This window comes from Suillus paluster (assembly GCF_016628075.1).
Source record: "Suillus paluster strain FC165 chromosome Unknown EDB91scaffold_30, whole genome shotgun sequence".
NCBI classification, from domain to species: Eukaryota; Fungi; Basidiomycota; class Agaricomycetes; order Boletales; family Suillaceae; genus Suillus; species Suillus paluster.
In genome coordinates, this window is record NW_024537590.1 from 271,812 (window position 1) to 292,030 (window position 20,219).

The 20,219-nt window shown below is 48.8% G+C and overlaps 7 protein-coding genes across 7 annotated transcripts; 5 read left to right on the forward strand and 2 right to left on the reverse strand.

Moving 5' to 3' along the window:
- The first annotated feature begins 1,418 nt into the window (after positions 1 to 1,418).
- On the forward strand, positions 1,419 to 3,634 carry EDB91DRAFT_1137212 (uncharacterized protein). The gene is made up of 7 exons (XM_041318855.1): positions 1,419 to 1,494; positions 1,561 to 2,111; positions 2,158 to 2,199; positions 2,249 to 2,290; positions 2,351 to 2,413; positions 2,462 to 2,529; positions 2,577 to 3,634. Exons 2-7 carry the CDS (start codon positions 1,572 to 1,574, stop codon positions 3,409 to 3,411), a joined length of 1,590 nt encoding a protein of 529 aa, XP_041176602.1. The 5' UTR covers positions 1,419 to 1,494; positions 1,561 to 1,571; the 3' UTR covers positions 3,412 to 3,634.
- Positions 3,635 to 5,856: 2,222 nt separating this feature from the next.
- EDB91DRAFT_1137224 (uncharacterized protein) lies at positions 5,857 to 11,327 on the forward strand. The gene is made up of 14 exons (XM_041318856.1): positions 5,857 to 6,087; positions 6,144 to 6,240; positions 6,303 to 6,376; positions 6,432 to 6,615; positions 6,660 to 8,227; positions 8,275 to 8,315; positions 8,368 to 8,457; positions 8,511 to 8,714; positions 8,765 to 9,136; positions 9,182 to 9,357; positions 9,409 to 9,663; positions 9,716 to 10,688; positions 10,741 to 10,900; positions 10,955 to 11,327. Exons 1-14 carry the CDS (start codon positions 6,066 to 6,068, stop codon positions 11,170 to 11,172), a joined length of 4,434 nt encoding a protein of 1,477 aa, XP_041176603.1. The 5' UTR covers positions 5,857 to 6,065; the 3' UTR covers positions 11,173 to 11,327.
- A 1,620-nt stretch (positions 11,328 to 12,947) lies between these two features.
- EDB91DRAFT_440304 (uncharacterized protein) lies at positions 12,948 to 14,024 on the forward strand. Its single transcript, XM_041327275.1, has 4 exons — positions 12,948 to 13,033; positions 13,083 to 13,182; positions 13,241 to 13,291; positions 13,344 to 14,024. Exons 1-4 carry the CDS (start codon positions 13,028 to 13,030, stop codon positions 13,766 to 13,768), a joined length of 582 nt encoding a protein of 193 aa, XP_041176604.1. The 5' UTR covers positions 12,948 to 13,027; the 3' UTR covers positions 13,769 to 14,024.
- EDB91DRAFT_1288027 (uncharacterized protein) lies at positions 13,777 to 15,046 on the reverse strand (the record flags this gene model as incomplete). Its single annotated transcript, XM_041324813.1, has 7 exons — positions 13,777 to 13,986; positions 14,039 to 14,233; positions 14,293 to 14,427; positions 14,481 to 14,570; positions 14,623 to 14,668; positions 14,721 to 14,822; positions 14,874 to 15,046. 7 exons carry the CDS (start codon positions 15,044 to 15,046, stop codon positions 13,786 to 13,788), a joined length of 942 nt encoding a protein of 313 aa, XP_041176605.1. The 3' UTR covers positions 13,777 to 13,785.
- Positions 15,047 to 15,364: 318 nt separating this feature from the next.
- EDB91DRAFT_1336943 (uncharacterized protein) lies at positions 15,365 to 16,547 on the reverse strand. The gene is made up of 3 exons (XM_041325558.1): positions 16,222 to 16,547; positions 16,034 to 16,163; positions 15,365 to 15,979 (listed from the first exon to the last, which is right to left on the reverse strand). The coding sequence occupies exons 1-3, from the start codon at positions 16,333 to 16,335 to the stop codon at positions 15,618 to 15,620; spliced, it is 606 nt and encodes a 201-aa protein (XP_041176606.1). The 5' UTR covers positions 16,336 to 16,547; the 3' UTR covers positions 15,365 to 15,617.
- Positions 16,548 to 17,320: 773 nt separating this feature from the next.
- On the forward strand, positions 17,321 to 18,600 carry EDB91DRAFT_1137247 (uncharacterized protein). The gene is made up of 5 exons (XM_041318857.1): positions 17,321 to 17,443; positions 17,494 to 17,547; positions 17,603 to 17,689; positions 17,754 to 17,890; positions 17,944 to 18,600. Exons 1-5 carry the CDS (start codon positions 17,413 to 17,415, stop codon positions 18,142 to 18,144), a joined length of 510 nt encoding a protein of 169 aa, XP_041176607.1. The 5' UTR covers positions 17,321 to 17,412; the 3' UTR covers positions 18,145 to 18,600.
- Positions 18,601 to 19,928, forward strand: EDB91DRAFT_1137250 (uncharacterized protein). Its single transcript, XM_041318858.1, has 5 exons — positions 18,601 to 18,898; positions 18,954 to 19,030; positions 19,086 to 19,511; positions 19,564 to 19,627; positions 19,681 to 19,928. Exons 1-5 carry the CDS (start codon positions 18,674 to 18,676, stop codon positions 19,738 to 19,740), a joined length of 852 nt encoding a protein of 283 aa, XP_041176608.1. The 5' UTR covers positions 18,601 to 18,673; the 3' UTR covers positions 19,741 to 19,928.
- Positions 19,929 to 20,219: the final 291 nt, after the last annotated feature.

The window sequence follows — 20,219 nt, forward strand, 5'->3', positions numbered from 1 at the left end:
GTCAGTTTGATCTGAAGGTGAAACCCGCCAGTGACCGGGCATACTAGCAACCCTGGTGCTATCGAGTCCTGTTATCCAGGATCGCATTCAATTCGTCTCAAAAGTTACATTATACAATGGTGCTCACGCGAACTGCTTCCGCAGACGAAACACTTTGTCCTTACATTTTGTAGACATCCCTGGACATGCCCTGCAAGACCCACTGATAACAAACGACCTCGTTTTGCCCATGGAGCATTGATAGCCAAGAAGCTTTCAAGAACACGCACAGAGAGGGTCAACATTGCCGCACACTTACATTAGCGATCTAGAAATTTCACCCATCATTTCATCCTCATCAGCATGTTTTAGTTGTCACTCACATTAATACGTGGTGGTCGAGAACAATCGTGAATTATTGACTGCAAATGAATTCGCGAGGTCATTTATGAAGCCCCTTGCATGGTGAGTGGGGACACGGTCAGAACATTCGCTAAAAAGTTGTTGCGCTGGCCAGATTCGACTGGAATGACAGTTGTCGAAATCGTTGGAATGTTGTGATAATCACTTGGTCTTCCGTTAGTCTAACGATTAGGTCCATTTATTCCATGGTTGATAGCGTTCACGAACACCTACAGTGACTGTCGGCAAATGATTGAACTCAGGCTTGCATACCCTTGGCTGGCATTGCCGAAGATAGTAGAAATGACGGTGTCGCACTGCGCCTCGTACGGTGCAGAATTCCAACAAGGACAGATTCTCGGAGGGGGTAGCAGATGAAACCAGTTCCGGAGGTTGGAGAAGCCGAAGACTGGATTGAGCGCTGGAAGAAAGGTTATTACTTATGAGGCACTCGAAAAATATCACTACAAAGCGTAGGATGAGGAGCGCCTTGGAAAGTGGAAGTCCTCCGCCGCAGAACTGGTAGCAATGAAGAAGTGACTCACCTTTCTGCCGCGAATTGGTAATGTACGTCCGATCATGATGCACATGTACCTTGGGACAATGGATGACCAGAGTGATAGTACAGTGAGTTAACTGAGACCCGTACTACGTGAGACATGACGGTTAGGACAAGTTACATGGTGATGTGCTGGAGTAACAGATAGCCATAGGAAACAGGACATGATATAAGGTGTCGAGGAAGGTACGTATGACGAGGGAGCGTTCTTGCTGTAGCCTGTGACACGTGCTGGGTATCTATTTACAACACTTGATAAAGGTCATTGGTTTTTCCTTTCGGGAGACTTGGGTCGATCCCAGGTGGTAGGTCGATCCTTCACATAAATATAGAATTTTCGCGATGATTTGCGAAGGGGTCATTAATCTTTTTTGCACCCCGTTTGCTTGACGCGTTTCGTAATAATGTGACATGCGACTGTCACGTCGCGTTCCATTACTACTATAGTCACACTCGGGGCACTTGGGTCAACACCTTTGTACCACGTCGTTCACATCGCCAGCACACAACATACGCCGAAAGCACTTCCGGCAATAGCTTAACCACTAAACACAGTATGTATATGAGTCTTCTCTGGGAGTTGGGATAATCGTCGATTGACTTATCATTTCAATTGTCAGAATTACTCATCATGAATCCATTGGAACGTGCACCTGGTCCATCGCGGCGCAACAACGGTCATCGTCGACCAAATACCACGCAAGTAGATACACCATCTAGCTCTAGGGCTAGTCAGCGCCGCAAGAAATCACGCTCCCCGGACGCTAGGAACTCTCAGCTCCAAGTTGCCACGCAGAGATATGAGCCAGCTCAACTCGACGCAGGAAAGAAGAAGAAATCGGCTAATCCTGTGCCTTTCGATAGCAGACCCTTTCTGGTACCACATGACGATGCCAATTCTGAGAGAGGTCGGAAGTACAAGTCCAAATCTCGTCAGCAAGGTCGCCAGGGAGCAGAGCACCCTGCTACTGCATCAGCTCTTGCCGTAGAGAACAGGCCCAAGAAAGATAGATCCAAGTCCAGAGACTCGGCCCACAGACAGATTTACAAAGCCCCTGCATCCGACTCTGAAGGCGTTCAGGCGCTCGTGGACCTTCACCTTGAATACCAAGGTCCGCTCGCAGCCGCTGAATTTGCCAAGCTTAAGCGAGAACTTGAAACGTGGAAGAAAGTGAGTAAAGCACGTCACGATTTTCATTGTCTGACCAGTGACACAGCTCGCTCATGACAACAAGAAGACAATAAAGAAGCAGAATAAGGTTCGTGTATGCGCTTTTTTGGCAGATACTTTGACAATGTGTGACTTAGATGATTGAAGACCTCCGTCAGAAAGCAAGTGCAAATGAGAAGGTCAGTGTGGCTACCTTCACCTGTTAATCCATAAGCTCATACATGTGAATGTTCATGCAGAAACTGAAGGAGACGGAAAGTCAAGTGAGCAAGGCACAAACCAAGGTGAAGAAGTCTGAAGATGTGAGTTTTTGTGGTATCGACACACATTGTCCTTGAACTTTTATTTAGGCCATTAGTAATGTCGAAACGAATCTTCAATGCCAAATTTGCATGGAGTTGTTACTCAAGCCATATGCGTGAGTCTACATTCCCTCACATTGGCAATCACTCATGATTCCTCCAGATTGTCACCATGCGGCCACGTTCTTTGTGTTTCGTGTCTGCAGGAGTGGTTCAAGAAAGCACCCCCCAGCGATGATGAAATGTACGACGACGATCCTGATTACCTGCTCTACCGCAAGAAGACCTGTCCATGCTGTCGTGGAAATATTCGCAACCGGCCCATTCCCGTTTTCATCGTCAAATCCATTGCATCCACATTGTTGAAGGTTCGAGGATTATCTCCCAACACCTCGTCGCCCACGACGGGATCCCCTGCCGCTGACACAGATCCGTGGGAAGGTCTATTCCCGCCTGACGACGAAATAGAGGATTACGGGAGCGAGGACGATGATGACGAAGATGATGACGACGAAGATGACGATTGGCTGGATGACGATGTGTTCAGTTACGGTACGGGCAGTGATGGAGAACCTTACGATGGCGACTACGTTCTCCCTCAGTGGGCACCACCAGGAGCCGCCATTGACGAAGAGGACTATCTCTTCGATCATTTGAGCCGCGGTGACCTCAACGTCCTTCGGCGTGGTGCTACGCTCGGTATGCTGCATGAATACGACATGTGGTACGTACATGATGAAGGACTTGTCGCGCACGACGAGCTCAACAATCGCATCTTCCTCGGGTGGAATATCTCACTCAGCGCAGATGATGAAGATGGTTCGAGGTACATTCAATGGGTCACGGAGGACATGGATGAGCACCCGGAACGCTGGAGAATGGTGCATCTTGACAGTGGGAAGTATGAGGCACATCGGCTCATTCCAGAGGATGATGTGTGCGATTACAGTGACTCCGACTCTGATCACTACATGGCAGAGTCTGACGGTGAATTCTAATGACGTTCACAGACGCTACCGTTTCAGCAAACTATCAGCAGACATTTTTGACTCCGTTGTATATACCTGGGTTTTAATCCCTGTTAAGGTCCTTCCGACTCCTGTCAGCTTGTAGATGTTTTCAATTGTCAATCGTGTATACTACACACATGTTCAATATCCCCCTATAATATTTGTACATTACCAAGCCGTTCATGATTTTTCTCTTTCTTATTCCGGACCTGATCGTGATCAACGCGATATCGAAGGGGCTCCGACTCAAAAAAAAAAAAAAGACTCAACCTGTCATTTGCCTACTCCCAATGCATGGACCATAACTGTGCATTTGCTGGCAAGTCTGACTCACAATGTGTAGGCGCTGGGCACAGATGCTCTCCGACTCGTCAGCAGATTAGCAATGAAAGCAGCAGTGGTCGGACACAAGGCAGGTTTTCGTTACATGCGACGAGTTTGTTTGTCGATTTACATATGTTGTTTTGCACGATGCATACCATTTCCAATTAGTTTGGCGTCCGACTCAGATGGCCCTAGAGTTGTTGAAGCCGCGACCGTCGTTTACCGACTCACGCACTATGATCCTGGTGGGCACCGTTCGCGCGGTCTTCGAACGGAGCTGACATCTTCCCCTGGATCTGCAACCTGGAAGTGCCCTTGTTCCATTACCATGGTGGTCCATCTACAGTAGTCGCTGCTGCTAGGTACTCGCCCAATTTGGAGGGTATGACTTTGATCTCAATGTGGCTGCAGCGCCTGAACTTTGCGACGTTGTCGAGAGCATATATTCCCGATCCTACTCTCAAGTCCTGGACGTCGAGTTTACCGATCGAGTAAGCAGGCAGAATTTATTGACTGTCATATTGATATCTTCCGATTTAATCAGGTTGAGCGGGTTGCCTATGACGCTCTCCTGCTCAAAGTAAGTTTTTTTTTTTTTTTTCAATTTCATTACTGTCATCTGCAACTCCGAGTCGTGCCCGTAGGTCGTGTGGGCGGACCTGCAGTATCTCTAGACCCAGGTTACAGCCAGAAACATGAACCCGTGGATACATGAGCTTCGACATCTGTTCGGATATACATTTCTCACGGACAGCTTCTATTCCGAACGTCTTGGACCTAGAGCCCAGTTCTCCGTGAGTGAAATTCGTCCTGGGGTGAATCGGTGTGAAGGTTACTTGTCGTGAAAGTTGATGCACAGTCAATCACCCCCACTGATGGCACAGGTTCATCACTAGTGCCTTTGTGATAACCCGTGTTCGTGAACGCAAACTGCTTGTACACGTTGGCCATTTGATGATGTCCACGGGGTGTCTGCCATGATGTCATTGTTCTCTGTGTCTTGACATATTTCACAGACAACGCTTATCGGGAGGCTGTATTCTTTCGGCGACTCCTGAGGCGGGAGAATGATTTACCTATTACGTTGGTATTATGTCGTGGGTCAGCCAAGAAATGATCTCCGTCAATGGCAGAATACCACCAGCTTAGGAACCACAGAATAGTTTTCATGCCGTTCACATCGGTCCTGACTACCGACATCAAAGAATCCACAGGCCCCGCTCACTAGTTGGTTCGTCAGGTTTTTATTTTAAGATGTTCTATGTTGACGGGCAAGAGCCGCCGGCGAACCGAAGGATCTGTCGTTACTCAACGCGGACACTTTCGCTAGGTTCGTAAGTAGAAGGAGCTGGGGACAGACTTCGAGACCACTAAACTGCGAGGATACAAGGAACCTGGCCCAGATTGCAGAAATCCCTTGTTATCGACCGTCAACATTATTTTTCCACAGAAATCTTATTCCCTCAGGGGGGGGGTCTACTTTCTTCCTGGATTACTCCTGGAGACTGACAACATGTCCCATTTTCATGGGGCTGGGGGTGATGTGGTTTGAACCTCTCCACCCTTGTGGCTTTTTGGTGTTCGCGTTGATGCTTGCAATAGCGTGGTTGCTATTAATCTTCAAGCTGGAAGGCTACGAAGCTTTATATAGGAAAGTTCCCGACTTTCGCGTCGGTGAAGGTAGGTCTTAGCTATAATTATATCGTAGCTTGTTCGCTATGCAGTCCAAGCAACTATATTAACCGAAGTAGGGGGATGTATTCATCGCCGCCGAGTTAGACCTTTTCACCTTTCCTGCAAATTTAAAGGCGTTATAATAATACGAAGTCCGAGGCTAATATCGGGCACAGATCACCACTAGATATTGATTCATCTTTTCGACCTCGGGGAAAAAAAACTATTGAGATCGTACCGTTGCTGTCGGGCTATTGATACTACATAGCAGGCCAATCCAAGGCTAGCGACTTTGTAGAGTCTAGCAAGTCTACAGAAGCCACGTATGTTACGCTTTACTTATTAATCGATGCTCGCCTTACATGGTGTCATTCGGCCACGCCGAAGCTCAGTTTACAAATCACTAGTCAACTTCACTCGACTCGCTCTATTAGTATTAGACTCTATACTCTCCGTTTTTACTGCCAGTCACTGATCAACATCTTTCGAGTACTCGACATCCATAATCACATCCCAGGGGCTAGGGCGCTTGGAGTCTTCAAGGTTCAGAAATCCGCATTTCGGATTCAAAGGCTTTTTCAACCTGTCACCCTGACGAGCGCAGAGTGGAACAGAGTCAGAGTCGACCAACACGAGTCACACGCATGCAGGAGGCAGAGGAGCAAGGTATACTTTCATTATTGTGTGCTGAATCGTTCTTGAGCTAACTTTTCGCCCTTTAGACACATGTCGAATCTGTAGTGCGCCTGGGGACTCGGATCAGCCGCTCTTTTATCCTTGTAAATGTTCTGGGACTATCCGGTATATCCATCAAGACTGGTCAGTAGACTTCAAAAGAATGATATTACCATCGTACCGCCATATTCACGCCTTCTATCTAGTTTGACGACATGGTTATCCCACAGCAAGAAGAAAACCTGCGATGTCTGCAAACATCCATACTCCTTTACCAAAGGTGATTCCAACTTCGTTTGATGTGTAGAACTGTCTGACCAGGCTGCTGCCCTCAGTATATGCAGCTGATATGCCCTCGACACTTCCACCACTTCTACTGTGCCGTCGCCTCACACAACAAGCTTTGTTTGGCGCCCTTTTTGGTCTGCGGGCTATAATGGTCGGAACTGTCTGGCTCGCCGTACTACCGTGGATCACCATTTGGACATGGAGAGTTTATTTCACGATGGGCGAGTCAACGTAAGTCATACGGTTTTCATGCAATCCAAACTCACACTGTCTAGTGCATGGTGGATAAGTGGTCGTGGTCGACCATATGCTGATTTCTTTGGAATAAATGGCCCCACCGCTTATTCGAATGGCTCCTCTCCTGGTCTCGGACTTCATTTCAACGCCACACTATATCAACGTATTTCCACTCGCCCATTCTGGTCAATGCTATCTGCTGACATCTTCGCGGGACAAATCATTGCCTCCCTTATTGTCTTAATCTTTGTTGCAATCTTTCTTCTCAGGGAATGGATTTCGCAAAATGCTCGACCAGGGGTATTCGAGGATGAGGACGGCGGTCTAATACCTCCTGCCCCTCAACCTGGTGACATCCCCGCAGTTGGACCAGAACAGCCTCCCAATGTGCAGATTCCAGATGATAATGGTCAGGTTGCTCGTCGTGCCGTTCAAGAGGCAGCTCTCGATGCACGACGTCAAGGGAGAGTTATGCGAGCTCGTCGAGGTGCTGGTGTTGCTCAATGGCAAGGTCAACGCCCGCGTGACCCAACAGAGAGGGACCGGGATCTGGCTCTTCCAAATGGTCCTCTCGAGAGACTTCCCTTTCCCCTTGAGCCAGTTCTTCAGCTTCCCCAAGTTCCCCGAGAGCATCCACCGCCGTATGAAGCAAACCATCAGCTTCGGAAAGGAAAGTGCAGGGCGGAAGAAATTGATGATATTGAAGAAGGGTCCTCAGATCCTCAGTCACAACGACGTATACGCAGGAGGATTCACGCTGAGGAAGACGAGAATATGTTTCAAGACACCACTGATAGTCAAGCCGTTCAACCCTCTACTTCGCTCGATGGAGAGGAGGCATCAACATTCCCGTTTACTTTCAGGGCTTCTAGCTCTATCAGCTCGAATTTCACAGAGCCCTTTGGGAGTAGTGATCCTGTCGTTGGCCCATCAACTTTCAATAGGAAGTCTCCCTGGAATACAGAGTTCCAATTTGACTCGCAACCAACTTCGTCCTCTGTCTCTCCTTCGACCACTCCTTCCCTTCATGTCAATATTGGCACTCCACTACGACGACCTCCCATGGCAAACTCCACTGTTTTCGCAGAGGGTGCGACACCTAACAAGCTTCAGCCAAGTCCAGCTCTTCCCCTATCATCACCAAGTCTCGCAATGTATCTCGCACCAGAAGAGTTAGAAGCTGGTCCATCTTCTGGACCATCGGGGTACTTCGACGGCAAGGAACGCTCGACAGAGGAACTCGAAGATGAAACTGAACGCTTCTTCCGTGATCCGGAGCCAGCTAGCCCCGACTTGCCCCCTCCATCTGACACACAGGATCAAACCTCGATTGCCACCATACCGGATACACCCTTCGAGGAGAATGACGACGAGGATGACGAGGACGATGGGGATGAGGATGATATTCCGGCACAAGCACCTGCAGCCGAGGTTGATCGGGTGCTGGATGATGAGGATGACGAGGACGATGAAGGCGACGACTTAGTCAACCCTCGCGACGAGAACGTTGCCGCAGCCCCTCAGATCCAGGTAGTATTCGACCAGCCTGGTGAAATGGATGATCTAGAACCGGGAGTCGAGGACGATTTGGACGGAGCTATGGAAGGTTTGACTAGCTTCCTTATCACACGAACCCATACTGATCCTCTGCAGCGATTGGATTGAGGGGGCCTATCCTCGGCGTATTCCAAAACGTTCGTCTCGACTTGTGAATCTATGTTTTGTTTTCTAACGGATAAAATACAGGCGGTCCTTATGGTTTTCGTCCTTGACACCGCGATTGGCTTCGGTGTATGGCTCCCATTCACCTTTGGAAAGACAACTGCTTTGTTATCGGTAGGAGGTACTGGAGGTCAATGTTCAACATGAACTCATTCCATTTTATTCAGCTCGATCCTCCACGGGCACTGTATATCCTGGATCTCCCAATTCGAGCCATGAGAGTTATCACGGATCCTATTGTGGATTTGGTAACAGTCCTTCTTGGCCTGTTCGTCATCCCTTGCCTATATTGGTCCGTTCGCTTGGTTTTGAATATTCTACTATTTCTCGCCAGACGCAAAGTCAGCGCCGACGACATCATCCAGTGGACGGTAATTGAATTGTGTTCACTGAAACAATTGGCTCTCATTTCTTTTTGCAGATATCGAAGATCACAACCGTGTACGAGGATGCTGTCACTTCCTTGCACACACCCTCTCCTTCCCCTGCTGCTTCGTTGTCACAGCGTCTTGAAGACTTCTTGGAAGGTAATTCGGTAGTTGCGCGGTACCTTCAACCATATTTTGCAAGTCTGGGTCGCGAAGTTCGATCTGCCTCTGAGCAATTGCAGACTTCATGGGTCGCCCTGACCATGGGGCAAGGAACCCGCGAAAAGGTATTCGCCATTCTACTTGGCTACGGCGTAGTCGGCGTCCTGCTTGCTATTTACCTGAACGTATTCACTGTTGGCAACGCGAGAAGTGCGGGACGAGCAATCCGGAGTGCAGTACGGCAGCAGCTCCTAGTGGTCAAAGTAATGTCTTAGTCGCTGCAATTGACTCATACTTATCTTTCACAGGTGGCCATGTTTATTATTATCGAGCTCGTGGTATTTCCCCTGGGATGTGGTATCATGCTTGACGTCTGTACGGTTTGGGTCTTTCCTGAAGCCTCCTTCGAGTCACGTGCTGCCTTCTTCACTCAAGCCCCATTGACGGCAATGTTCTATCACTGGGTCGCTGGAACCATGTTCATGTGAGCCAGCAAAGCAGCGTCAACGGAAATGGTAGACTAAGTTATCTTTAGGTACCAGTTTGCCATTCTGTTGGCAGGATGTCGGAATATCATGCGCCCCGGAGCCATGTGGTTCATTAAAGACCCTCAGGATCAGAACTTCCACCCCATCCGCGACATCCTGGACAGGCCCACGTTCACACAGTTCCGCAAACTCCTCATCAGTGCTTTCATGTACTCTATGGTGGTTGCGTGTGGAGTGGCAACTCTTGCTATGCTGCTTTTCGTCGGTAACAGGTCAATTTTCCCTCTCCGGTGGAAGACACGGTGAGACTTCTGCCTATCAAATCTTAAATCCTTTCCTGACTTTGCAATCCAGTGAACCGATATCCACCGTCCCCGTAGACCTCATTTTCCTACAGTTTGCTCTGCCATACACGATGCGCTACCTCAGGCCCAGGAGATTTTTCCATCGGTGGGCTGTCCATATCTGGAAGCTAGTAGCTGCAAGGTTGCGTCTGACCTCGTATATGTTTGGCGAACGCCATACGGACGAGGAATTCACGGTACAGTTCAACAATTGGATTACTTTCCTCCGCAGGTCACCGAGCGATATTGAGGCCGCTAGCAAAACGCGTGACGGGACCTTCCGTCGTGTGCCCGCAAGCGACAACATCGCACTTCCGAAGGATATGCGTGCGACTGCGGAAGTGCTGGAGGATGGCACTCCCGTCGATCTCGCTGCGAAAGAGCTCGTAGCAGCCCAAGATGCAGAAGCTACGAAGGCCAAGCGTGAGATAAAGAACGATTATCTCATCGTATACTTTCCACCAAACTTCCGGTTAAGGATTTTTGGTTTCATCGCATCTGTCTGGGTCGTCGTTGCCGTGTTGGCTGCTATCTTCATTGCAATTCCCGTGCAGCTTGGTCGTCACTTGTTTCGTTTGTTCACATCGAAAGAGCTGCATGATGGCTACTCCTTCCTCGCAGGGCTCTACCTCCTTTGGGCTTGCTATCTCGTGGCCAAAACTCTGGAACGCATGGACAAACGCAGACAGCGAAGAGGCAGTGATGGGCCAAGAGCTGAGTTCGCAGTTTTCTTCGTGAAACGGTGCCTCCTTTGGCTATCCAAAATCGCCTACATGGGGGTATTTTTGGGCATCATCATCCCTATTCTCCTTGCTCTTGTCATCGACATGTACATCATTATGCCTGTTCGTCTGACTCTCAACCCAACGATGGTCATTCACATCCGTATTGTCGACATGTGGGCCCTTGGTCTTGTGTATGGCAAGATCTTCATGCGCATCAACCGACGGCCACAATTTGACATTGGGCGTGGAGTGGTTACGGTTGGTGAACATTTGTTACTGGCAGGACCAGGCTACTAACTGATCGCTATAGATCATCAACAACGGCTGGACTCATCCAGACCCTAAACAGGCCACAAGAGAAGTCATCATTCCGCTCGTCGTTGGTTTGTTTGGTATGCTGGTCCTCCCTGCCGCTGCAGTGTGGGGCCTACGGGAATTCTTTGATCTACCCTTAAATCCTAAATTTATGTGTAAGTTGCTGTCGACTCTAACCACGCCGCAAATATCTTATTCGCTTTCTGCAGTTATGCACGCGTATCCAGGCATGTTCGCCACAGTAGGCTTCTATCGGGCATCGATGGCCACGTTGAGGTTGTTATCCTCCTGGTCACAGGCGATCAGGGACAAAGAGTTCTTGGTGGAGATGCGGTTACAAAATCTCGAGCCTGCGCCGACGAGTGACACAAGCAATTCCCCGACGCATGCACGAAAAGGAGAGACGGAAGATGACGGGCCCGCTTAGTTTATTACTGGAGACCGTAGACATCATGACCTGATGTATAACAATGTATGTTTTTTCCACGTCAACCAGTCGTAGCGGAGGAGTGCGTGGTCGGTTGCCACAAGCCAGAGGGTGTGACAGGGCTCTATCTGGATTAGAATTTGACAGTGTCAGGGATACGTTCTTCAAACTTAAACCTTCACACTTCGGGATCTTCAAGAAGGCTGACACAAAGCGTGTGACCCGTGAGTGATCTGCACATCGCGGAGACTACATATTACCAAGCTTAACGTTTACCCTTCGTGGTTGACGTACAGTCGACCCGTGTATCCTCTGTCTTATTATTAATCTTGTTCTGACAGGTGACGTGGGACTAACAGCATCCAGTAACGAGAAGCAACACAGAAAACATATCGCGCAGCCGTCAGGATGCTATGCTGGAACGTATTTCGTAACGGGAACCATGCTTGGAGCTGCTTGGAGGCGCCCACGTACCAGAGAATCGAGGATTGGGCCTGAGGAACAGTGCTGGTTAAGGAAATGCTGCAAACCCCGTCTGGATCCCGAAGGCTCGGAGTAAGTTGCAGTACACAGACGGGCCCGACATATAACAGCATATAACGTGTCTACTTCGCGGGGATCCCGCTGGATCCCGGGGGACTGGTAAGTCACCAATTTTTTTTTTTATGAATCAACGGCCATGACAACCAGAGAGGAGTAAGTAATAATACAATGTCTACGAAAAGCCTGAGGGAAACGAGGTGAAACGCCAACTGACTAAATGACCGTGATATGGTACCAGCCTTATGCTGACAATGCACCTGTTCCCGACTAGCACGGGCCCACAGCCTCTGACCCCCTCTCGTGTCCTTGGATGTAAGTCTGTCCTGCCATGCCGTGCCTTGCGTAAATTTCAACCTGTTTTAATACTCCTTTCACCTGCTCAGCGTAACGCGTTACCTCAGATCGTATCGGATCTAGAAACATCTCGGAACTTGCAGGTGTTCTCGTATACGTCATGGAATTTCATGGGATGGACTTGCGAAGGGTAGTGCTAGTAACGCGGTACTTATCTTTAAATTTAATCGTGGGCGGCTGTGTTGGGAGCTAGAAGTGAAGGCTTGCCTCATATTTGGTAAAAGCGAGCGCTGTTGCATGCTGTTCTGACAATGCCCAAATTTTAAATGAGCTGAGAAGAAAAATTGACTCTCCCATGAAGGAAATATTCGCTAATATTCGTCACAAGCCCTATGGCCAAGTGAAAAATGGAACGACAGATATTTCGACGGACCTATAAGACCTATCAGCTCCTATCAGATACCAAGGTATCAGATAACCCACGACTAAAGTCCACTATCTGGGCGCGGGCTTGGCGACAGTTTGCTCATGGCATCCAGGCATCGATTAGGCTCCTATAGGTTCCTTAGGAGGAGCGTCTATCAACCGGCTTCTTTACATTATACAAAGGTTCACAAAAGCTTATTAGAGCCTTTGTGGATCTCGGAGTATGGAAGGATAACAACGAACTTGATAACCGTCGTGATCATAGTGGAGTATAGTGAGCGAACAAAAAGGCTCGCTTGATCAGAGGGCAGGGCTAAGCTGGCATGTAGGACTAGAAGATGACTTCGACTTGCTCACATTTAGTCAGCCCTTGACGGAGCACGCAGTACTTGAGCTGTGCCCAGGGCTGCGGACCGCGCGGTGCCGCAGACTGACAGACCGCCGCTGATGTGAGCGGAAGTGGAAGGTGGTATTTACTTTTTAACTCCGCGAGCTGTCGTCGCACAGCCACACATGTCACCGCGCCCATTTTGAATGCGTAGTAGGATTGAATTATTGAACTCGGACTTGTCAGCATCACGGGCCTGAAGAGATGACCGTCAGTTATTCTAATGCTGAAACATTCCACAAAACTAAGCTGAATGTAGGACCTCACGTTTTGCTACATTCACATGACTGAGCATGATCTGAAAGTGCTCGACACCATTGACAGTCCAGAATATATCTCTGGAGAGTTATCAGATGACGGTAGGATGATCCACTTCCCAGGAAATCGGGCACTTGATTGAAACGCGTGAATTCATAGATCTTGACATACCAGCCCATATGATTCCACCGAATCCAGATGATTCTGACAGTTCGCGGTGATACTTTTTCTGGTGCTTCGTCTGGCTGATCTCCATTTGTAGTACTGCCTTCTCAGGTGCACCCGTCGTATCCCTACGGGAATCCAACAAATATCAAGCATCCAGCTGCAAGACCAAGACCGCCATATGACCCAACTTCTCGGGCGCTATTTGAAGATATGGGCTATGGTGGGGGTGGCGTGAATGGCGCATTACGCTGGAGAGACCTTGCTTTGGACCGATTATTGCCCGTCAATGATGAGAAAGAAGAAATGAAGAGAGCAGCTGAGGCAAGAAAGATGGCCAATGGTGCCACAAGCCAACCACAACAGCAGCAACAGCAACCGCCACCTCAGCCAGGAGCTGGTGATCAGACTATTGACGAAGAGGACGAAGAAGAAGAGGAGGACAGTACAGAGCATGATGAGAACGATGTTGATGAAGACAATGTAGACGAGGACAATGACGAGGACGAAGAGGATATGTAACTATGTAGATACACTTCTCAACTTCTAAGACTCATCGCAGCGACGAGCGCATCGCCTGCATCACCCAATAACAGATTTTTGGCATCCCCTTCTTGCTCAATGACCCACTCATAGGCTTCCAGTAAAAGTGTATCTGTTAAAGGAACGAAATGGTCCGCGAAAACACGGATGATGTTACTGACGCGTGAGATTGCAGCGCGAGTAGCATTGTCGATGTCCTTAAATCGAGTGAGCGTCTACTATGCTCCGCGTTGATGTCATTTCGCTTACGTCGTTTTGGTTTGAATACACGGCTTCAGCATCAAACCCCTCTTCGCCTTGGTCATTGTCCTTTACATGTTTGCTAACCCATATGTAGCCGTTTAGCCCCAGGATAAGGTCGACACCGCACGGCAAGCAGATGAAATGAGACTTTAATCGCCGAACCAGTATTGGGGGTACTGTCACTAGCTGACCATTCCGCAGCTGTGAGGGTGTTTAGAATAAACCCGTTGCCCAAGAAACATTTGACAAGCGGTACTCACCTTGCCGTACTTCAAAGACCGCGTGTGTAGTGACATAGCACCATCTGAGAAAAATGCCTGTACTTCCGCAACAAGAAGATCCCCTTCCTCAAAGAAGTTCCGCATTTGTAGTTCATCGCTCTCTAATTTCCGTCGCTAGCATGATTCGGGTTACAAAGATCATATGTTATTGCGAGGGGGAAACCCACTTGTACCCCTCCGGGTAGATTCACTGAAGAGAGCATCAAGATGGCATCTTGACGCGAGTTGGCGTCTACTTTCCATCTTCGGGGTTGAACCTGTGTGTCAAGCCTTCAGTGGAACTTTCAAGCCTCGGTGTGAGCTACATACCTCCGTTATGCGCCCAACGACGAGATCTCCCACCTCAGGATTGTATCTTGAATAGAGAGTTAATCCGAGGAGTACCAGCAAATGCAGAGACCACTCACCTGGTGCGGATCGCACGAACGGTCACGAGTTTGTTCACCCGTTCTACAGTCCCCACGACGGAGGCAATGACATCCTCTTTGTCGACATATGTCCCATGACCACTTCAGAAGCCCGTTCAGACACCAAAATATCGCTCTCCGTAAACTGCTCACCGCATGAATGCATGGGACGATGTGATGGTCTCACCTGGGCAAGTTAGCCTGGGCTCAGAACCTGTAAAATCGTCGTCATCCACCTCCATAAGATCCTCAACATCTGGATGATGACGCGTTGATCGATGATAAGTGGAATTGGTAGCCTGCGGAAATGATATGAAGGATAACATTTGAGTGATATAATTTTTAGGACCGGGTTAGTCCTGGTCCTTGAAGTTGATCGCCAGGAACGCAAGATTAGTGATTGCCTAGTTACATACATTCCATTGACATAGCTACAGCACGTGGGAATGTCTACTTCAGTCTCAGTCTAGCCCTTGTCGCTTCTCCAGCAGCTCAGTGGCAATGTTCATTAATGATCTTGACAGCCTTCGCGCGGAGCATAGAGAAATTAGTCGCCAAGTGCAGCCTTTCCCTGCGGCGATCCCGGGTTAGGATCTAGATCCACGTCATCATGATGCGACCTCACTCAATGTAACCAACCAATTGCAAACAACCGCACATCTATTTTATTGAAATATACATTACGAGGCACTAGGATAACGAAACAAAACACTTTGAAAGCTACAGGTGACAATCAATAAAACGAACGCGAAACGATACATATATATATATGCGATAATATAGGATAGCGAGCTTATGCTCTGCAAGGAAAAGGCCAGAGAGAAGCGTTTGCTATCTCCAGGTGATGTGACTGATATCCTACTTTTAAGCACATTAGCAGCACAACGCTTTATGCGTTTACTTATAGGCCAAGAAATAGGCCGAGAGCGCAGGAAGATCATTCGACCCTGCATCAGAGTAACCCTGACGCCGAGACCCATTGAACTTCAGGACGACAACCGTGCCGCACCAAGCTTTAGCGGCGGCACCGGAGGTGATGTGATAGATAGCACGATTAATGGGCGCGCAACGCGACAGGGCAGTCGGAGAGTACCACAGATGAAGGGGAAATCTGAGCGGTTCCCCGTTCAAGCCTTGGGTTAAGACAATGCTTTCTGCTTGGCCGTCCGGGAAATGTCCGCTGACGAGAGGTTGGGGACACATTCCCTGGGACGGGACTTGGGACGGACGGCATTTGACTGTAATGATCCTTGGACGCTCTGTGATCAATTCATGAGTATGCCGTAATGAAATGAAAACGCGTCGGGGTTCACCTTCTTCGGGAGAGAAGAGGATGGCAGAAACCATGATCACTTGCTGCTCTGCAGGTGGTGGAGTGGCAATGATATTATAATTTTGGGCGTGAGTTGCCGGAACACATTCCTTACGATGGCGTGGCCAATCCTGAATGTCGTCACTGATGAGTGTCGCGTTCAGCACGCGACTATCGTAAAAGACTTACGCTTTGAAGGTGCTCGGGAGTGCAATACCACGCGGATTGGCAGCGGCTGCACCACATGGAAGTGGGCCTGCAACACACGGTGCAAGGGTGATTAATGAGAGGGACTGGGTTCATTTTTAACTACCGACGGGGAGTAAATGAGATTAAGATGAATCCGTAGAAGGTCAGATGAAAAAGAGGCAGGCTGGTTATGAAGTTTAAGGTGAGTCTGTTGAGCCTTTTAAGTGTTGGGGCGCGCTAAGAATCTAAGGTTGAGGTCGACAGGAACATCTTGTAACGTGAGAGAGGTCAAGCCAACATCGACCGGAGTCGTTTGGGATCTCATTGATGCATAAAGTTTTGGGAATCGGAGATCTGTGAGGCGATGCTTCAGGCACTGCCAGTGCTGGTAGCTTTTTCGGCCAGCTTTCAAAAGTGGCGTCTGTACCTTCGCTTTGTATCCACGGTGAATGAGCTAATCGGGATCAAAAGATGACGTTGTTGGCTTTGGGGCGTCGTGAAGTAGAATCGTAAGAATCTGAGCGCTGAAGGAACATAAACGCCGAAAAAAAAAGCCTAACCTATATTCCCTTGGGGAGGATAAACAAACTTGTCGGGAGAGCATAAATGCGAAAAGATGGAAGCATAACAAAGCATAGCATTTCATGCATGCATGCAGGTTACTTTGTTGGCTATTAAATCATCCCCCTCCCCTTCCACTGAGCTTGTCCTCCGATACTCGGAGCACTTCGGGCTTAGCACCCTGTCTCGGCGGACTGTGTGGGAGACTCATCGAACAAGCTGCCAGTGAACAGAATAGAATTGTATTATATGGTCCAACTTGAACATGGTCGTTGCTGACTTACGTGAGTTGCAAAAAAGTTTATGCCAATCAGCATCCGACCATGCCAACATCAACGTGCTTCAGCTAGTAGGATAGCAGCCTAGTACAAACCTTGGCTTCATTAATACTTGGAAGCTCGTACTTAGGCGCTTGTTTTGGGATAGACAATCTGAACACATGCCGTTTTCTAGTGACAGCGAAGTTAATACTAATAGCTCGAAGCTACTTCGAGTAACTTGATGGCAACACTAATCCAGGACTTGACAGGACCGATCTGGTTTGGTTTGTATCCTGCGGTACCGCTAGAATCAACCCAGTTACAATGTCACACTCGTCACACGTCACACCAACCATATACAACAACCACCATGTCCGACGATGAAATGAACATCGACGAAGGTACTTGTTTCATGTTTTCAGTCAAACTGCGTCTGAAATATCAGTATAAGTCGCTAATGGCGGTGCTGTGAGGCGGAGAGGCAGAGGGTTCCAAAATACGACAGGTAATCACCAACCATACCGCGTTTCATCCATGTCCAACTAAAATCACTGTGGTAGGCGGAAACGATGGCACAGTCACCGCAGAACCCACTTATGACAGGGTTGAATCTTCACATGTCAAGGACGACACGAGAGCCGCACGATGTATGTCTTGGCTTATTAGACTTACGAATCATCCTTTACCATATTCCGCCCTCCCTTTGCACAGCCGTTGAAGGTTGGATCGTCTTGGTCACCAACGTACACGAAGAGGCAACAGAGGAAGATGTCACGGACAAGTTTGCAGAGTTTGGCGAGATAAAAAACCTCCATTTGAACTTGGACCGCCGCACAGGTTATGTCAAGGTCCGTTAATCGCATCGACAGAATAACGAACTTTAGCATTTATTTAACTACAGGGCTATGCACTCGTGGAGTATGAAACCATGTCCGAGGCACAGGCTGCTATTGATGGCGCGTCGGGAACACCATTACTTGAACAGATGGTCCAATGCGACTACGCGTTCGTTCGACCCCCTCCATCGGGGCCAAAGAAAGGCAGAGGAGGTCGGGAAGGACGCGGTCGGAGTGCTAGTCCGTCGCGCAGACAGAGAGACTGAGGTTATTCTTTTTCCCCTGCGTCTGCAATGTCTGACTGTATTCAGCTTTCCAAGCTATATTTTGATCAATGCTGTTCTACCGCAATGACGTCTATTTACCGATACGATGGCGTGCTCGTAAAAGGAGGAGCCGGCGAGATTTTCTCGAACCTGTTGATCGTTATAGATGAAGGATATGTGGGCTGTTGTCACCGCAGTCGGGCAGTGTGTAACGAGATGCCGTGCCAAGCTCGTTTCAGCGTGATGAACTGACAAACAATGCACGGCGCGTCTTGGTTCCTCATACCTCTTGTAAGATTATGCACACATCACTGCAAAGCAACTGCGAGATTATGCATTGCAATACTGTAGTTAACAAGTCGTCAAGTTAGCATCCGGAGGACGGCCGGGCGTTGCCGGGCGCCCGTTGAAGAGGTTGTTTACCTTTGTTTCCACCAATTACATAACATGCGCGCCACCAGTGTCTTGTTGGACATTGAACACCAATCGAACTTGCCACCAAGCACTACTCGACCACAAGCAGTCTGATATGCCTCGCGTGACAGATGTGGTGACTTCTGACTCGGATGCGGACAAGCCACGCGCGACACTAAAGAAAGACCATTCTTCCAAGAAAAACCGAGTGTCCTCAGAGCCTGAGCCCGCGTCAGAGAATGAAGAGGATGAAGTGGCTCCTGGAGAAGAGAACGGCGAGCAGGAAGAGGAGTATGAGATCGAGGACGTCATCGACTCCCTAAAAGGTTATTTTGGTGATGTACGGGCTTGTTCTCATTGTCGCGTTTAACAAGCGGAAGGTTGACGCGCCTTAGGGCAAAACGGGCTATTTCGTGAAATGGAAAGGTTACCCCCCGGAGGACAACAGCTGGGTGCACGAGGATGATGCAGCGTATTTGATTTCTCTTTGTATAAGTTGACTAATAGGTTCAAAATATATGTTCTAGCAATGCGCAGGACCTCATCAAGAAATATTGGGAAAACAAGCGTAAAGCTAGCAAAGGTGGTCCCCGCAAGTCCACAGATCCTGCCAAGACCAAATCCGGCCGTAAATCAATCGCGGCAGAGGAGCCTCGAGAGCCCACACCTCCCGCGAAGAAACGTAGTAGGCCGAAGAAAGCGGAGCAGGAGCAGTCAGAGAAGGAGCAAGAAGCAAGCAGCGATGCCGACGATGCTAGAGCAAAGAAAAAGCCGCGAAAGAGTCAAGGAGCTTCTGCGAAGAAGGTCAATATACAGCTGGCTGAGGATGAAGAGATGGTCAGTTTCGGTAGCATGAAGAAGCACATGACTATTGCTAGTTGGGAGAATCTTGTCGAGACCGTCGACACGATCGAACGCGGAGAGGACGGAAACCTCTTTGTGTACTTCAAAATGTCCGTCGATTTGTCCTATTTTGGGTTCTATGAATGCTAAACATCTTTGCAGAAAGCATAGCGACGACCGAATGCGAGAGGTTTCTCGACTTTGTGCCCAAAAGTTCCCTCAGAAGGTATGCTGTGAATTTTCGGGACCTAGACAGCGTCACTGATTCGACCTGCCAAGCTCATCAAATTCTATGAGTCCAATTTGCGATGGAGGATTGATGGCGAAGAGGCGAATTGACGCCGTCGCCGTATACGACGCAGCGGCATCCAACCGGAGCTCCTTGTTTTGTTTTGCTCATTGCTTTATCTCGTTTCACACATACCAAACACGACTGAATTTGTTAATCGCGTCCCAGTCCAGATTCACATGTCCAAACTTAATGGAATATGACATTACGCATTTCCAGGATGCTCCAACCATTGAGATCATGCAGGGCCCGTGTCTTTCACCCACATGGACGCGACAAACCTTCCGTCGGCCCGTCACCTACAAATGAGTGTGTACTTCTTCCGCACACCATTCCCTAACCTTTCCGGAAGCATTTTGAGTAGGTGATCATGTCATAAAGGTATAGTGACACTCAACGTCACTGAGTGACACGATGGTGCATCTCATCGCGGCAGGATACCAGCAGTCATTGCGTTATCCGAAACGAACTGAGGTCGGGTAATGCCAGACTTTGAGCGTGGGTGTACGTGCAGAATTCATTCGGGGCA

What these genes read in the sequence shown, in the direction of transcription:
- EDB91DRAFT_1137212 (XM_041318855.1), top strand. Translation starts at nt 1,572, where the DNA reads ATGAATCCATTGGAACGTGCACCTGGTCCATCGCGGCGCAACAACGGT. An exon ending in AACTTGAAACGTGGAAGAAA is followed by an intron (nt 2,112 to 2,157) that starts GTGAGTAAAGCA and finishes CCAGTGACACAG; the next exon opens with CTCGCTCATGACAACAAGAA. An exon ending in TTGTTACTCAAGCCATATGC is followed by an intron (nt 2,530 to 2,576) that starts GTGAGTCTACAT and finishes TGATTCCTCCAG; the next exon opens with ATTGTCACCATGCGGCCACG.
- EDB91DRAFT_1137224 (XM_041318856.1), top strand. Translation starts at nt 6,066, where the DNA reads ATGCAGGAGGCAGAGGAGCAAG. An exon ending in TCCTCGGCGTATTCCAAAAC is followed by an intron (nt 8,316 to 8,367) that starts GTTCGTCTCGAC and finishes GATAAAATACAG; the next exon opens with GCGGTCCTTATGGTTTTCGT. An exon ending in CTTAAATCCTAAATTTATGT is followed by an intron (nt 10,901 to 10,954) that starts GTAAGTTGCTGT and finishes CGCTTTCTGCAG; the next exon opens with TTATGCACGCGTATCCAGGC.
- EDB91DRAFT_440304 (XM_041327275.1), top strand. An exon ending in TGGAGAGTTATCAGATGACG is followed by an intron (nt 13,183 to 13,240) that starts GTAGGATGATCC and finishes GTGAATTCATAG; the next exon opens with ATCTTGACATACCAGCCCAT. An exon ending in GAATCCAGATGATTCTGACA is followed by an intron (nt 13,292 to 13,343) that starts GTTCGCGGTGAT and finishes CTCCATTTGTAG; the next exon opens with TACTGCCTTCTCAGGTGCAC.
- EDB91DRAFT_1336943 (XM_041325558.1), bottom strand. Translation starts at nt 16,335, where the DNA reads ATGAACCCAGTCCCTCTCATTAATCACCCTTGCACCGTGTGTTGCAGG. An exon ending in CTCCCGAGCACCTTCAAAGC is followed by an intron (nt 16,164 to 16,221) that starts GTAAGTCTTTTA and finishes GACGACATTCAG; the next exon opens with GATTGGCCACGCCATCGTAA. An exon ending in CCTCTTCTCTCCCGAAGAAG is followed by an intron (nt 15,980 to 16,033) that starts GTGAACCCCGAC and finishes AATTGATCACAG; the next exon opens with AGCGTCCAAGGATCATTACA.
- EDB91DRAFT_1137247 (XM_041318857.1), top strand. Translation starts at nt 17,413, where the DNA reads ATGTCCGACGATGAAATGAACATCGACGAAG. An exon ending in AGGGTTCCAAAATACGACAG is followed by an intron (nt 17,548 to 17,602) that starts GTAATCACCAAC and finishes TCACTGTGGTAG; the next exon opens with GCGGAAACGATGGCACAGTC. An exon ending in CGACACGAGAGCCGCACGAT is followed by an intron (nt 17,690 to 17,753) that starts GTATGTCTTGGC and finishes CCCTTTGCACAG; the next exon opens with CCGTTGAAGGTTGGATCGTC.
- EDB91DRAFT_1137250 (XM_041318858.1), top strand. Translation starts at nt 18,674, where the DNA reads ATGCCTCGCGTGACAGATGTGGTGACTTCTGACTCGGATGCGGACAAG. An exon ending in TAAAAGGTTATTTTGGTGAT is followed by an intron (nt 18,899 to 18,953) that starts GTACGGGCTTGT and finishes GACGCGCCTTAG; the next exon opens with GGCAAAACGGGCTATTTCGT. An exon ending in CCCAAAAGTTCCCTCAGAAG is followed by an intron (nt 19,628 to 19,680) that starts GTATGCTGTGAA and finishes CGACCTGCCAAG; the next exon opens with CTCATCAAATTCTATGAGTC.